Source organism: Pseudophryne corroboree, chromosome 3 (assembly GCF_028390025.1).
Source record: "Pseudophryne corroboree isolate aPseCor3 chromosome 3, aPseCor3.hap2, whole genome shotgun sequence".
NCBI classification, from domain to species: domain Eukaryota; kingdom Metazoa; phylum Chordata; class Amphibia; order Anura; family Myobatrachidae; genus Pseudophryne; species Pseudophryne corroboree.
Window position 1 is genome coordinate 524,926,653 of NC_086446.1, and position 15,220 is coordinate 524,941,872.

Sequence of the window (15,220 nt, forward strand, 5' to 3'; positions counted from 1 at the left end):
ATAGGTGAGAGGGTTTTGGGGTGTCAGTGCACATATGTATGGGAAAGGTGCTAGTTAATGTACTGGGTCACAGGAAGCAGTGATGCCACCATCTAGGCTTTCCACGGACAGATGGAGATAATCAACTTTCTGGCTGCTCCTCCTCCTCCCTTCCCGCAGCCCATTCTATGCCCTGCACCCAGCTCCAGTGACTACAGTGTGTGGCAAGTTACTGTAGGCTGGCCCCTCCTTTGGGACCAGCCCTGCACCCTTCTCACCTTCCACTTCACCACTTCATATGTTCCTCCCCTCTTCCCCCTTAGCTACCCCCCACAACACCTTCCCAAAGATAGAAATAAAAATATATATATATACATATATTCATACATATTTCTCTGTCAGGTAGGTAGTGTGGAAGGTAAGTGCAGCTGCCCCTACGGGGCAACATTCAGCAATTTGGGGGCGCCAAAATTAAATTACATCTAGGCACCCCCAACCTAAAACTGTTGTGGCACCCCTGTCAGTACACCTATCACATTTTGCTGCGTCCCCCACAGCTTTGACTCCATTCGGAGGTTTTAACAGGAACAGGACTTTTGACTAGATGCTGCTAAGATCCCTATTTTGGTGAATAAGAGAGACAGTTGAGGACAGGGGTATATTTATATTAGTATGGATACTTTTTATGTTCTTTTTATGTTGCATTTTTATACATGCGTATGATATAGACTATAATAAACACAGGTGTTTTCATCTATTTCATCTGGTGTACTGACAATCATTTATTCCCCAAAAGCGCTGTTTACAAATATTTATTTGTGTTACTCGGAATTGTGCTTCTCTCTGGTAGGTCACAAAATGACATAATGTATGATGGAAGTATGCGATACCTGTTGATAATAAGTTGCAGTGAGAGATGTTTTTTACCACTGTGTTAAGTGTAGAAATCTGGCTTGTCACAACATATTGATAACATTAACAGTTTCTGTCTTGTTAGTAGTTCAAATAAGGATCGAAGTGTAATTTGTTGGATACAGCTTATACCACACTAGCAGAAATGTTTTCGTCTCGTCAGAGATGAGAAAGCCACTATAGACAGTGCACTGTGTGCATATTTTGAAAACTGTGTGCTGGTTTTAGATGCACCAGGTTCAGCTATTAATAGACAGCAATTTCCATTCATAGCATAAAAGACATTTTAAGAGACGTTAAATTTGTCCATGCATACCTGCAACGTGTCCTTCCTTGTCCTACATTTAACAAGATAATTCTTGTAGAGGAGAGTTTTCGTTTGTGCCCAGACACCAACATCTTTAATATCTGAGGACATTGTATAACAATCTACAAAAAGAACAAAACAAGTATGACGTTAGTCTAACTAGGATATATATTTAAACAAAACACACAAAGAAAAATCACTTTTTCACAATATTCTGAATCTGACCCTCCACAGACGTAGCACCCAATTCTTTGTAAATGCTGCAATATAGCAATACTTTGTGACTGCCTCCCACAGAGTCATCTCAACACTACTGAGAACAGTGTGACAGTCTATGTGTACTTTCTACTTTGGCTGGGGTCTACACATGGTATAACACACACATGTGCTCTCCCTAATAGCGATCTGTTTTAATCTGTTGGCAATACAGCACACAGGGAAAGGTACCCATAAGACTGGACTAAAATAGTGGCAAGTACCTTTTTTTTTTTAAGAAAGGTTGAATAAAATAGGCATAAATATCAACAGTGAACAATAGTCTAAAGACATAGGGGCAGATGTACTAAGCAGTGAAAAGAGTGAAGAAGTGTGCCAGTGGAGAAGATATCCATGGTAAACAATCAGCTACTATGTATAATTTTATAGTATGCAAATTATAAATGTTAAGAGCCCCATACGCTAGGACGATAATGCCCGATTTCATCCGATTTCGGGCATTCGGCCCGATATATCAGATGAAATCGGGCATTTTGGAGGTGTTTCCGATCCGCGTTCCCGTGAGGGTCGGATCGGCTCTCCTAGATCGTTAGTGCTGCACTCGTGATATGTCTGTTCCCGCAGGCATGGCTGGGATCGCCCAAGATACATTGTATACAAAAGGACAGCATACGATGTATCTTGGGCGATCCTGCTCTCCGGGAGGTTGCCGGGGTGATCGCCTGCGACATGTCAGACGGACATGTCATGTAAGTGTATGGGGCCCTTTACTTCAATGCCATGGCTTACTTCTCCACTATTTTCACTGCTTGGTACATTACCCCCATAGAAACATAGAAGTTAATGGCAAATAAGACCCACTTGGCCCATCAAGTCTGCCCTAAACACATGTACACACTTACAAACTAGGGTTAATTTTTGTTGGGAGACAACTAATGTACCAGTATAGTTTTGGATTGTGGGAGGAAACCAGAGTACCCAAAGGAAACTCATACGAGCACGATGAGAATATACAAACTCCACATAGTTACGGACATAGTAGGAATCCAACCCATGAGCTTATTCTGCGAGGCAGTAATACTAACCATCACATCATCTGTAATGTCCTACATAACAGAAGACAAGTTGTAGCAACATAATACTGTTACATACAGAAAATATGAACCATCATATACAGAAAGCTAAATCTGACCCCATATATGAAGCAGTTTACTCAGGACTCCCGCCCCCCCAAGCTTGCTGTACTGTGATTGTGGTCCATTCCACCCATGAGTGGTATAATGTATATATCATGGAGTTTCTGATTGACACAAGCTATCCTCCAGCTTTAGTAACTGTCCACTTTTTCTAATACAGTACTTCTCTTTATCTGTACATACAATAGGAGCTGTACGTTATTATCTAATAATAAAAATAATAGTAAGTAGTGCAGAGAATGTTGCAGAACAAAGAATAAGCCATATACTTATTATCTTACTGTAATAGGACTAAATAAACTCAATTAAAAAAAAGTGGGGTGTGAGAGGCTAGACCAATTGCAAGCCACAATTAAGAGAACCCTAGGAAGGATGGCTGTATGGAGCTAGGGTGAGACGGAGGCTAGTGAGATGTTACATGCAGGTGGTACTGTAGTGAGGTTATAACAGAAGATTCAGAGACCCTGGAAATCAATCAATAAACTACTAAAGCTACAAACAAAATGTGAAATTAGATCTAACTTGGCAATAGCTGCAAACTGCAATTGTTCAGACAGGGTTTTGTATTGAACGACCATGTATAAATAACAGATGCTGATGTTTCTTTGGTACATTAGGTATTAATTCTGTCCAACCAAGCTATTTCTGGCAGCCTTGTTTTCTGGCAACATATAATTAGATTTTTATCTTAGCATCACAATGTTTACATACAGCTTCTTCTTTCCATATTGCATTTATAATAAACAAGAATACAGATTGGATATTTCTGCCAAACCTCGCACAAAGTATAACGTTTAGACACAACTTAAATGAAAACAAAAAACAAAACAGTATTAAAGAATTAATACCATATTTACATTTAAAAAAAAAATAGTACAAGAAACCATATTCCAATGACACATGTTGTAAAACTTTAGCTGGACTTAATATTAATTCTTGCTTCCTATTAGTGAACTAGTGAAAGTAGAATATTATCCCTATTCTTCCCATTTCTACTTCCTAAAACTGCCTTTTATCGATTTATTGTTTTCTTTTAAACAGTATGAAAACCATAACAAACAGCTCAAACAAGGCAATCTCAATGGTCAAAATGGGCATCACACAGAAAGGGTATGCGTTTAAAATACCGCCCGTCGGGATCACGGCGGTCATAATACCGACAGGGTACAATGCCACCGCCAGAATACTGGTGAGGTAGGTGATTCTCCCTTTGTGGGTGTCCGCGACACCCACAGAGGGAGAATAGAACCTGTGGCGAGCTAAGCAAGCAACCGTCCCTACAGCGCTCATCCGCTGCCGGCATTCTGCCGATGTCGGTATAGTGATAGCCGGAATCCCGTACGCCAGTATCTCATACCGATAAAAAGGAGGGTCTTGCCAAACCATACATCCAGTGACTATGGTGCCATTTCCCATATAAGAAAAGGAAATGCACACAGAGCTCACTATTCTATATGGAGTAACCGATTGCATGAGCACTCTACAGAGGAGGATGTCATAGCAAGGATGATAGTACGCAATTTCTTTTCCACTGTCTCTTCTCCGTCATTATCTCTCTGAAGCCTCTTTTCAAGCTAGAGATCTCTAGGTAAGATCCGTTTCTCCTCCATTGTACCCTCAAATACAAAATGTAGGAAATAAAAACACCAGTGTGCACTCGAACATGTGCAGGCTGCAATGTTACAAATATATAATGTATAATAGCAAGGAGTAGTTTAATTAGACAGTCATGTGCAGGGCCGGCAACAGAAATCTTGGGGCCCCATACACTAATAACACCGAGGGCCCCCTTTATGAAGTCAGCCAGATGAAATGCATTGGATGTACCTCACTGACTCCATGGTGGTTATTCCGAGTTAATCGCTAGCTGCATTCGTTCGCTGTGCATCAATGAGGCAAAAAAACGGCACATCTGCATATGCGTATGCGGCGCAATGCGCACACGCGACGTACTATTACAACGAACTATGTAGTTTCACACAGGGTCTAGCGAAGCATTTCAGTCGCACTGCTGGCCGCAGAGTGATTGACATGAAGAGGGCGTTTCTGGGTGTCAACTTACCGTTTTCAGGGAGTGTTCGAAAAAACGCAGGCGTGCCCGGAAAAACGCAGGAGTGGCTTGGCGAACGCAAGGCGTGTTTGTGACGTCAAAACAGGAACTGAACAGTCTGAAGTCATCGCAAGCGCTGAATAGGTTTTGAGCTACTCTAAAACTGCACAAAAAAACTTTGCCGCCGCTCTGCGATCCTTTCTTTCGCACTTCAGCTAAGCTAAAATACACTCCCAGTGGGAGGCGGCATAGCGTTTGCAAGGCTGCTAAAAACTGCTAGCGAGCGAACAACTCAGAATGACCACCCATATACTAAGATAAGCTCAAAACCTCTCATCTTTTTAGAGTGTACTTTTTTTAGTATTGTAAAGGTCTTATATGTTTTTATGTATTTTATGTCCCATTTTTTCTATATGGTTCAATATGCATCTTTTTATGGTCTATATATAACCCCTTTTTTAATGTGGCTACCGTTGTATTTAAATTAAAATATTGTTATTATCTTTTACCTAAAAACTGGGTTTGCTTTTATCTACATAGAATATCCCCCATCTTTTAATAATAATTTACTCACCGGTAATTCTATTTCTTGTAGTCCGTAGTGGATGCTGGGAACTCCGTAAGGACCATGGGGAATAGCGGGCTCCGCAGGAGACTGGGCACATCTAAGAAAGATTTAGGACTACCTGGTGTGCACTGGCTCCTCCCTCTATGCCCCTCCTCCAGACCTCAGTTAGGAAACTGTGCCCGGAAGAGCTGACACAATAAGGAAGGATTTGGAATCCAGGGTAAGACTCATACCAGCCACACCAATCACACCGTACAACTCGTGATACTATACCCAGTTAACAGTATGAATAACAACTGAGCCTCTCAAACAGATGGCTCCAAACAATAACCCTTTAGTTAGGCAATAACTATATACAAGTATTGCAGACAATCCGCACTTGGGATGGGCGCCCAGCATCCACTACGGACTACGAGAAATAGAATTACCGGTGAGTAAATTCTTATTTTCTCTGACGTCCTAGTGGATGCTGGGAACTCCGTAAGGACCATGGGGATTATACCAAAGCTCCCAAACGGGCGGGAGAGTGCGGATGACTCTGCAGCACCGAATGAGCAAACTGAAGGTCCTCCTCAGCCAGGGTATCAAACTTGTAGAATTTTGCAAATGTGTTTGAACCCGACCAAGTAGCAGCTCGGCAAAGTTGTAAAGCCGAGACCCCTCGGGCAGCCGCCCAAGAAGAGCCCACTTTCCTCGTGGAATGGGCTTTTACAGATTTAGGATGCGGCAGTCCAGCCGTAGAATGTGCAAGTTGAATCGTGCTACAGATCCAGCGAGCAATAGTCTGCTTAGAAGCAGGAGCACCCAGCTTGTTGGGTGCATACAGGATAAATAGCGAGTCAGTTTTCCTGACTCCAGCCGTCCCGGAAACATATATTTTCAGGGCCCTGACTACGTCCAGTAACTTGGAATCCTCCAAGTCCCGAGTAGCCGCAGGCACCACAATAGGTTGGTTCACATGAAAAGCTGAAACCACCTTAGGAAGGAATTGGGAACGAGTCCTCAATTCCGCCCTATCCATATGAAAAATCAGATAAGGGCTTTTACATGACAAAGCCGCCAATTCTGATACACGCCTGGCCGACGCCAAGGCCAACAGCGTGACCACTTTCCACGTGAGGTACTCTAGCTCCACGGTTTTAAGTGGCCCAAACCAATGCGACTTTAGGAAATCCAACACCACGTTGAGATCCCATGGTGCCACTGGAGGCACGAAAGGGGGCTGAATATGCAGCACTCCCTTAACAAAAGTCTGAACTTCAGGCAGTGAAGCCAGTTCTTGTTGAAAGAAAATCGACAGAGCCGAAATCTGGACCTTAATGGAACACAATTTTAGGCCCATAGTCACTCCTGACTGTAGGAAGTGCAGAAATCGACCGCGCTGAAATTCCTCCGTTGGGGCCTTCCTGGCCTCACACCAAGCAACATATTTTCGCCATATGCGGTGATAATGTTTTGCGGTCACATCTTTCCTAGCCTTAATCAGCGTAGGAATGACTTCCTCCGGAATGCCCTTTTCTCTTAGGATCCGGCGTTCAACCGCCATGCCGTCAAACGCAGCCGCGGTAAGTCTTGGAACAGACAGGGCCCCTGCTGCAGCAGGTCCTGTCTGAGCGGCAGAGGCCATGGGTCCTCTGAGATCATTTCTTGAAGTTCTGGGTACCAAGCTCTTCTTGGCCAATCCGGAACAATGATTATAGTTCTTACTCTTCTCCTTCTTATTATCCTCAGTACCTTGGGTATGAGAGGAAGAGGAGGGAACACATAAACCGACTGGTACACCCACGGTGTCACTAGAGCATCCACAGCTATCGCCTGAGGGTCCCTTGACCTGGCGCAATATCTTTTTAGCTTTTTGTTGAGGCGGGACGCCATCATGTCCACCTGTGGCCTTTCCCAACGGTTCACAATCATTTTGAAGACTTCTGGATGAAGTCCCCACTCTCCCGGGTGGAGGTCGTGTCTGCTGAGGAAGTCTGCTTCCCAGTTGTCCACTCCCGGAATGAACACTGCTGACAGTGAAAACACGTGATTTTCCGCCCATCGGAGAATCCTTGTGGCTTCCGCCATCGCCATCCTGCTTCTTGTGCCGCCCTGTCGGTTTACATGAGCGACCGCCGTGATGTTGTCTGACTGGATCAGCACTGGCTGGTGTTGAAGCAGGGGTCTTGCCTGACTTAGGGCATTGTAAATGGCCCTTAGCTCCAGAATATTTATGTGTAGGGAAGTCTCTTGGCTTGACCATAGTCCTTGGAAGTTTTTTCCCTGTGTGACTGCCCCCCAGCCTCGAAGGCTGGCATCCGTGGTCACCAGGACCCAGTCCTGTATGCCGAATCTGCGGCCCTCTAGAAGATGAGCACTCTGTAGCCACCACAGCAGAGACACCCTGGTCCTTGGAGATAGGGTTATCAGCCGATGCATCTGAAGATGCGATCCGGACCACTTGTCCAACAGATCCCACTGAAAGATTCTTGCATGGAACCTGCCGAATGGAATTGCTTCTAAGAAGCTACCATCTTTCCCAGGACTCGCGTACAGTGATGCACCGACACCTGTTTCGGTTTTAGGAGGTCTCTGACTAGAGATGACAGCTCCTTGGCTTTCTCCTCCGGGAGAAACACTTTTTTCTGGTCTGTGTCCAGAACCATCCCCAGGAACAGTAGACGTGTCGTAGGAACCAGCTGTGACTTTGGAATATTCAGAATCCAACCGTGCTGTTGTTGCACCTCCCGAGATAGTGCTACCCCGACCAACAACTGCTCCCTGGACCTCGCCTTTATAAGGAGATCGTCCAAGTACGGGATAATTAAAACTCCCTTTTTCCGAAGGAGTATCATCATTTCGGCCATTACCTTGGTAAATACCCTCGGTGCCGTGGATAGACCAAACGGCAACGTCTGGAATTGGTAATGACAGTCCTGTACCACAAATCTGAGGTACTCCTGGTGAGGAGGGTAAATGGGGATATGCAGGTAATCATCCTTGATGTCCAGTGATACCATGTAATCCCCTTCGTCCAGGCTTGCAATAACCGCCCTGAGCGATTCCATCTTGAACTTGAACCTTCTTATATAAGTGTTCAAGGATTTTAAATTTAAAATGGGTCTCACCGAACCGTCCGGTTTCGGTACCACAAATATTGTGGAATAGTAACCCCGTCCTTGTTGAAGGAGGGGTACCTTAACTATCACCTGCTGCGAATACAGCTTGTGAATTGCCTCCAGCACTGCCTCCCTGTCTGAGGGAGCTGTCGGCAAGGCAGATTTGAGGAAACGGCGAGGGGGAGACGTCTCGAATTCCAGCTTGTACCCCTGAGATACTACTTGTAGAATCCAGGGATCCACCCGTGAGCGAGCCCACTGGTCGCTGAAGTTCTTGAGACGGGCCCCCACCGCACCTGGCTCCGCCTGTGGAGCCCCAGCGTCATGCGGTGGACTTAGAGGAGGCGGGGGAGGACTTTTGTTCCTGGGAACTGGCTGTATGTTGCAGCTTTTTCCCTCTACCTCTGCCTCTGGGCAGAAAGGACGCGCCTCTAACCCGCTTGCCTTTCTGGGGCCGAAAGGACTGTACCTGATAATACGGTGCTTTCTTTGGCTGTGAGGGAACATGGGGTAAAAATGTTGACTTCCCAGCAGTTGCTGTGGAAACTAGGTCCGAGAGACCATCCCCAAACAACTCCTCACCTTTGTAAGGCAAAACTTCCATGTGCCTTTTAGAATCTGTATCCCCTGTCCACTGCCGAGTCCACAATCCTCTCCTGGCAGAAATGGACATTGCGTTTATTCTAGATGCCAGCCGGCAAATATCCCTCTGTGCATCTCTCATGTATAAGACTGCGTCTTTAATATGCTCTATGTTAGCAATATAGTGTCCCTGTCTAGGGTACCAATGTTTTCCGACAGGGAATCTGACCACGCAGCTGCAGCACTGCACATCCATGCTGAAGCAATAGCTGGTCTCAGTATAATGCCTGAGTGTGTATATACAGACTTCAGGATAGCCTCCTGCTTTCTATCCGCAGGCTCCTTTAGGGCGGCCGTGTCCGGAGACGGTAGTGCCACCTTCTTTGACAGACGTGTGAGCGCTTTATCCACCCTAGGGGATGTCTCCCAACGTGACCTGTCCTCTGGCGGGAAAGGGTACGCCATTAGTAACTTTTTAGAAATTACCAGTTTCTTATCGGGGGAAGCCCACGCTACTTCACACACTTCAGTTAATTCATCAGATGGGGGAAAAACCATTGGTAGCTTTTTCTCCCCAAACATAATACCCTTTTTTTGTGGTACCTGGGGTAATATCAAAAATGTGCAACACATTTTTTATTGCCGTAATCATGTAACGGGTGGCTCCATTGGAATGTACACTAGTCTCATCGTCGTCGACACTGGAGTCAGTATCCGTGTCGACATCTGTGTCTGCCATCTGAGGTAGTGGGCGTTTTAGAGCCCCTGATGGCTTTTGAGACGCCTGGGCAGGCACGGGCTGAGAAGCCGGCTGTCCCACATCTGCTATGTCGTCAAACGTTTTATGTAAGGAGTTGACACTGTCGCGTAATTCCTTCCACATGTCCATCCATTCAGGTGTCGACCCCGCAGGGGGTGACATCACATTTATCGGCACCTGCTCCGCCTCCACATAAGCCTCCTCATCAAACATGTCGACACAGCCGTACCGACACACCGCACACACACAGGGAATGCTCTGACTGAGGACAGGACCCCACAAAGTCCTTTGGGGAGACAGAGAGAGAGTATGCCAGCACACACCAGAGCGCTATATAATGCAGGGATTCACACTACACAGTGATTTTTCCCCTATAGCTGCTATAAATACACAGTTTGCGCCTAAATTTAGTGCCCCCCCTCTCTTTTTTACCCTATTGAGCCTGGAAACTGCAGGGGAGAGCCTTGGGAGCGTCCTTCCAGCGGAGCTGTCAGAGGAAATGGCGCCAGTGTGCTGAGGGAGATAGCCCCGCCCCCTTCTCGGCGGACTTCTCCCGCTTTTTTAAGGATATTTTTGGCAGGGGATTTTACACATATATAGTCCTACTGACTATATTATGTGTTTTTGCCAAAGTAAGGTACTCTAATTGCAGCCCAGGGCGCCCTCCCCCCAGCGCCCTGCACCCATCAGTGATCGGAGTGTGTGGTGTGCATGGGGAGCAATGGCGCACAGCTGCAGTGCTGTGCGCTACCTTAATGAAGACCGGAGTCTTCAGCCGCCGATTTCCTGGACGTTCTTCTTGCTTCTGGCTCTGCAAGGGGGGGGGGCGGCGCGGCTCCGGGACCGGACGACCGAGGCTGGGCCTGTGTTCGATCCCTCTGGAGCTAATGGTGTCCAGTAGCCTAGAAGCCCAAGCTAGCTGCAAGCAGGTAGGTTCGCTTCTCTCCCCTAAGTCCCTCGTAGCAGTGAGTCTGTTGCCAGCAGATCTCACTGAAAATAAAAAACCTAAATATATACTTTCTTTTCTTAGAGCTCAGGAGAGCCCCTAGTGTGCAACCAGCTCGGCCGGGCACAAAATTCTAACTGAGGTCTGGAGGAGGGGCATAGAGGGAGGAGCCAGTGCACACCAGGTAGTCCTAAATCTTTCTTAGATGTGCCCAGTCTCCTGCGGAGCCCGCTATTCCCCATTGTCCTTACGGAGTTCCCAGCATCCACTAGGACGTCAGAGAAATTTATATTTTATTCTCCGGACCCTTTTGCCTTCTAATATAGAATATAGCAGCTTAAACACTGTTTATCGCTTTTAGTCCTATCCCTATCCCGATATTTATATATATACATTTGCTACCACTGCTCCGAAACAAGTCTCTCGGCTAGTGAAGAAATCAGCACACTACCAGTATGAGTAACCATAAAGTGCATATATTCCAAAACTGATAATAGTAGCAGCATATGTCATAAAACATTACAAGTTCCGGCTGGGATTAGCATGGATCTCATATAGTACGTTACATGTCCCTCCAGTTAAATGGATCATGTGCCCGATGGCCGTTTCGGTGACAGCACCTTCCTCTGGGGCAACCACAATGAACTAAACATACCTGCTTATATGTGCTGGAGCACCCACCAACAGCCTTCTGAATCACAACACCTGTGTACAAACGTTGCTCACCTGTGTACGGTCATGCCCGTACCCCGTTCCCAGAAGTCCCCTCTATGGAACACATCCAGCCCGCGGCGGAAAGCACATCCGGTCCCAGCATGCCTCCGGAGTAACATCACTTCCGGTCCGCTAGCCGGGCCGCGCTTCCGACCTATCACATATTGAGATTTGCGGTTGTCATGGTGATGAGGTCAAAACAACTTCCATTATAGATCAATAAACAAACAACAATAATCCAGATATCCCCGCAAAAAAAAATAAGAATTTACTTACCGATAATTCTATTTCTCGTAGTCCGTAGTGGATGCTGGGAACTCCGTAAGGACCATGGGGAATAGCGGCTCCGCAGGAGACTGGGCACAAAAGTAAAAGCTTTAGGACTACCTGGTGTGCACTGGCTCCTCCCCCTATGACCCTCCTCCAAGCCTCAGTTAGGATACTGTGCCCGGACGAGCGTACACAATAAGGAAGGATTTTGAATCCCGGGTAAGACTCATACCAGCCACACCAATCACACCGTACAACCTGTGATCTGAACCCAGTTAACAGCATGATAACAGAGGAGCCTCTGAAAAGATGGCTCACAACAATAATAACCCGATTTTTGTAACAATAACTATGTACAAGTATTGCAGACAATCCGCACTTGGGATGGGCGCCCAGCATCCACTACGGACTACGAGAAATAGAATTATCGGTAAGTAAATTCTTATTTTCTCTGACGTCCTAGTGGATGCTGGGAACTCCGTAAGGACCATGGGGATTATACCAAAGCTCCCAAACGGGCGGGAGAGTGCGGATGACTCTGCAGCACCGAATGAGAGAACTCAAGGTCCTCCTCAGCCAGGGTATCAAATTTGTAGAATTTAGCAAACGTGTTTGCCCCTGACCAAGTAGCTGCTCGGTAAAGTTGTAAAGCCGAGACCCCTCGGGCAGCCGCCCAAGATGAGCCCACTTTCCTTGTGGAATGGGCTTTTACAGATTTTGGCTGTGGCAGGCCTGCCACAGAATGTGCAAGCTGAATTGTACTACAAATCCAACGAGCAATAGTCTGCTTAGAAGCAGGAGCACCCAGCTTGTTGGGTGCATACAGGATAAACAGCGAGTCAGATTTTCTGACTCCAGCCGTCCTGGAAACATATATTTTCAGGGCCCTGACTACGTCCAGCAACTTGGAGTCCTCCAAGTTCCTAGTAGCCGCAGGTACCACAATAGGCTGGTTCAAGTGAAACGCTGAAACCACCTTAGGGAGAAATTGAGGACGAGTCCTCAATTCTGCCCTGTCCGTATGAAAAATTAGGTAAGGGCTTTTATAGGATAAAGCCGCCAATTCTGAGACACGCCTGGCTGAAGCCAGGGCTAACAGCATTACCACTTTCCATGTGAGATATTTTAAGTCCACAGTGGTGAGTGGTTCAAACCAATGTGATTTTAGGAACCCCAAAACTACATTGATATCCCAAGGTGCCACTGGAGGCACAAAAGGAGGCTGTATATGCAGTACCCCCTTGACAAACGTCTGAACTTCAGGAACTGAAGCCAGTTCTTTCTGGAAGAAAATCGACAGGGCCGAAATTTGAACCTTAATGGACCCTAATTTTAGGCCCATAGACAGTCCTGTTTGCAGGAAATGCAGGAAACGACCCAGTTGAAATTCCTCTGTAGGGGCCTTCCTGGCCTCACACCAAGCAACATATTTACGCCAAATACGGTGATAATGTTGCACGGTTACATCCTTCCTGGCTTTGATCAGGGTAGGGATGACTTCATCCGGAATGCCTTTTTCCTTCAGGATCCGGCGTTCAACCGCCATGCCGTCAAACGCAGCCGCGGTAAGTCTTGGAACAGACAGGGTCCCTGCTGGAGCAGGTCCTTTCTTAGAGGTAGAGGCCACGGGTCCTCCGTGAGCATCTCTTGAAGTTCCGGGTACCAAGTCCTTCTTGGCCAATCCGGAGCCACGAGTATAGTCCTTACTCCTCTCCTTCTTATGATTCTCAGTACCTTGGGTATGAGAGGCAGAGGAGGGAACACATACACTGACTGGTACACCCACGGTGTTACCAGAGCGTCCACAGCTATTGCCTGAGGGTCCCTTGACCTGGCGCAATATCTGTCTAGTTTTTTGTTGAGGCGGGACGCCATCATGTCCACCTTTGGTTTTTCCCAACGGTTCACAATCATGTGGAAGACTTCTGGGTGAAGTCCCCACTCCCCCGGGTGGAGGTCGTGTCTGCTGAGGAAGTCTGCTTCCCAGTTGTCCACTCCCGGAATGAACACTGCTGACAGTGCTATCACATGATTTTCCGCCCAGCGAAGAATCCTTGCAACTTCTGCCATTGCCCTCCTGCTTCTTGTGCCGCCCTGTCTGTTTACGTGGGCGACTGCCGTGATGTTGTCCGACTGGATCAACACCGGCTGACCCTGAAGCAGAGGCCTTGCTTGACTTAGGGCATTGTAAATGGCCCTTAGTTCCAGGATATTTATGTGAAATGACGTTTCCATGCTTGACCACAAGCCCTGGAAATTTCTTCCCTGTGTGACTGCTCCCCAGCCTCTCAGGCTGGCATCCGTGGTCACCAGGACCCAGTCCTGAATGCCGAATCTGCGGCCCTCTAGAAGATGAGCACTCTGCAACCACCACAAGAGAGACACCCTTGTCCTTGGAGACAGGGTTATCCGCTGATGCATCTGAAGATGCGATCCGGACCATTTGTCCAGCAGATCCCACTGAAAAGTTCTTGCGTGGAATCTGCCGAATGAAATCGCTTCGTAAGAAGCCACCATTTTTCCCAGGACCCTTGTGCATTAATGCACTGACACTTGGCTCGGTTTTAGGAGGTTCCTGACTAGCTCGGATAACTCCCTGGCTTTCTCCTCCGGGAGAAACACCTTTTTCTGGACTGTGTCCAGAATCATCCCTAGGAACAGCAGACGTGTCGTCGGAATCAGCTGCGATTTTGGAATATTTAGAATCCACCCGTGCTGTCGTAGTACTACTTGAGATAGTGCTACTCCGACCTCTAACTGTTCCCTGGACCTTGCCCTTATCAGGAGATCGTCCAAGTAAGGGATAATTAAGACGCCTTTTCTTCGAAGAAGAATCATCATTTCGGCCATTACCTTGGTAAAGACCCGGGGTGCCGTGGACAATCCAAACGGCAGCGTCTGAAACTGATAGTGACAGTTCTGTACCACAAACCTGAGGTACCCTTGGTGAGAAGGGCAAATTGGGACATGGAGGTAAGCATCCTTGATGTCCAGAGACACCATATAGTCCCCTTCTTCCAGGTTCGCTATCACTGCTCTGAGTGACTCCATCTTGAATTTGAACCTTTGTATGTAAGTGTTCAAGGATTTCAGATTTAAAATAGGTCTCACCGAGCCGTCCGGCTTCGGTACCACAAACAGCGTGGAATAATACCCCTTTCCCTGTTGTAGGAGGGGTACCTTGATTATCACCTGCTGGGAATACAGCTTGTGAATGGCTTCCAATACCGCCTCCCTGTCGGAGGGAGACGTTGGTAAAGCAGACTTCAGGAACCGGCGAGGGGGAGACGTCTCGAATTCCAATTTGTACCCCTGAGATACTACCTGCAGGATCCAGGGGTCCACTTGCGAGTGAGCCCACTGCGCGCTGAAATTCTTGAGACGACCCCCCACCGTACCTGAGTCCGCTTGTAAGGCCCCAGCGTCATGCTGAGGACTTGGCAGAAGCGGGGGAGGGCTTCTGTTCCTGGGAAGAGGCTGCCTGCTGCAGTCTTTTTCCCCTTCCTCTGCCCCGGGGCAGATATGAGTGGCCTTTTGCCCGCTTGCCCTTATGGGGACGAAAGGACTGAGCCTGAAAAGACGGTGTCTTTTTCTGCTGAGAGGTGACCTGGGGTAAAAA

General features: G+C 47.1%; 1 protein-coding gene across 3 annotated transcripts in view; it reads right to left on the minus strand.

Annotated features, from left to right (window-relative positions):
* The window catches only part of ABCA5 (ATP binding cassette subfamily A member 5), a 339,361-nt gene that overhangs the window by 266,017 nt on the left and 58,124 nt on the right, over window positions 1–15,220 (minus strand). For all 3 annotated transcript variants that reach the window (XM_063961135.1, XM_063961134.1, XM_063961136.1), the window contains one exon: window positions 1,208–1,320. In XM_063961135.1, the coding sequence (XP_063817205.1) occupies window positions 1,208–1,309 (102 nt within the window). In that variant the 5' untranslated portion in view covers window positions 1,310–1,320. The remainder of the gene's footprint in view (window positions 1–1,207; window positions 1,321–15,220) is intronic.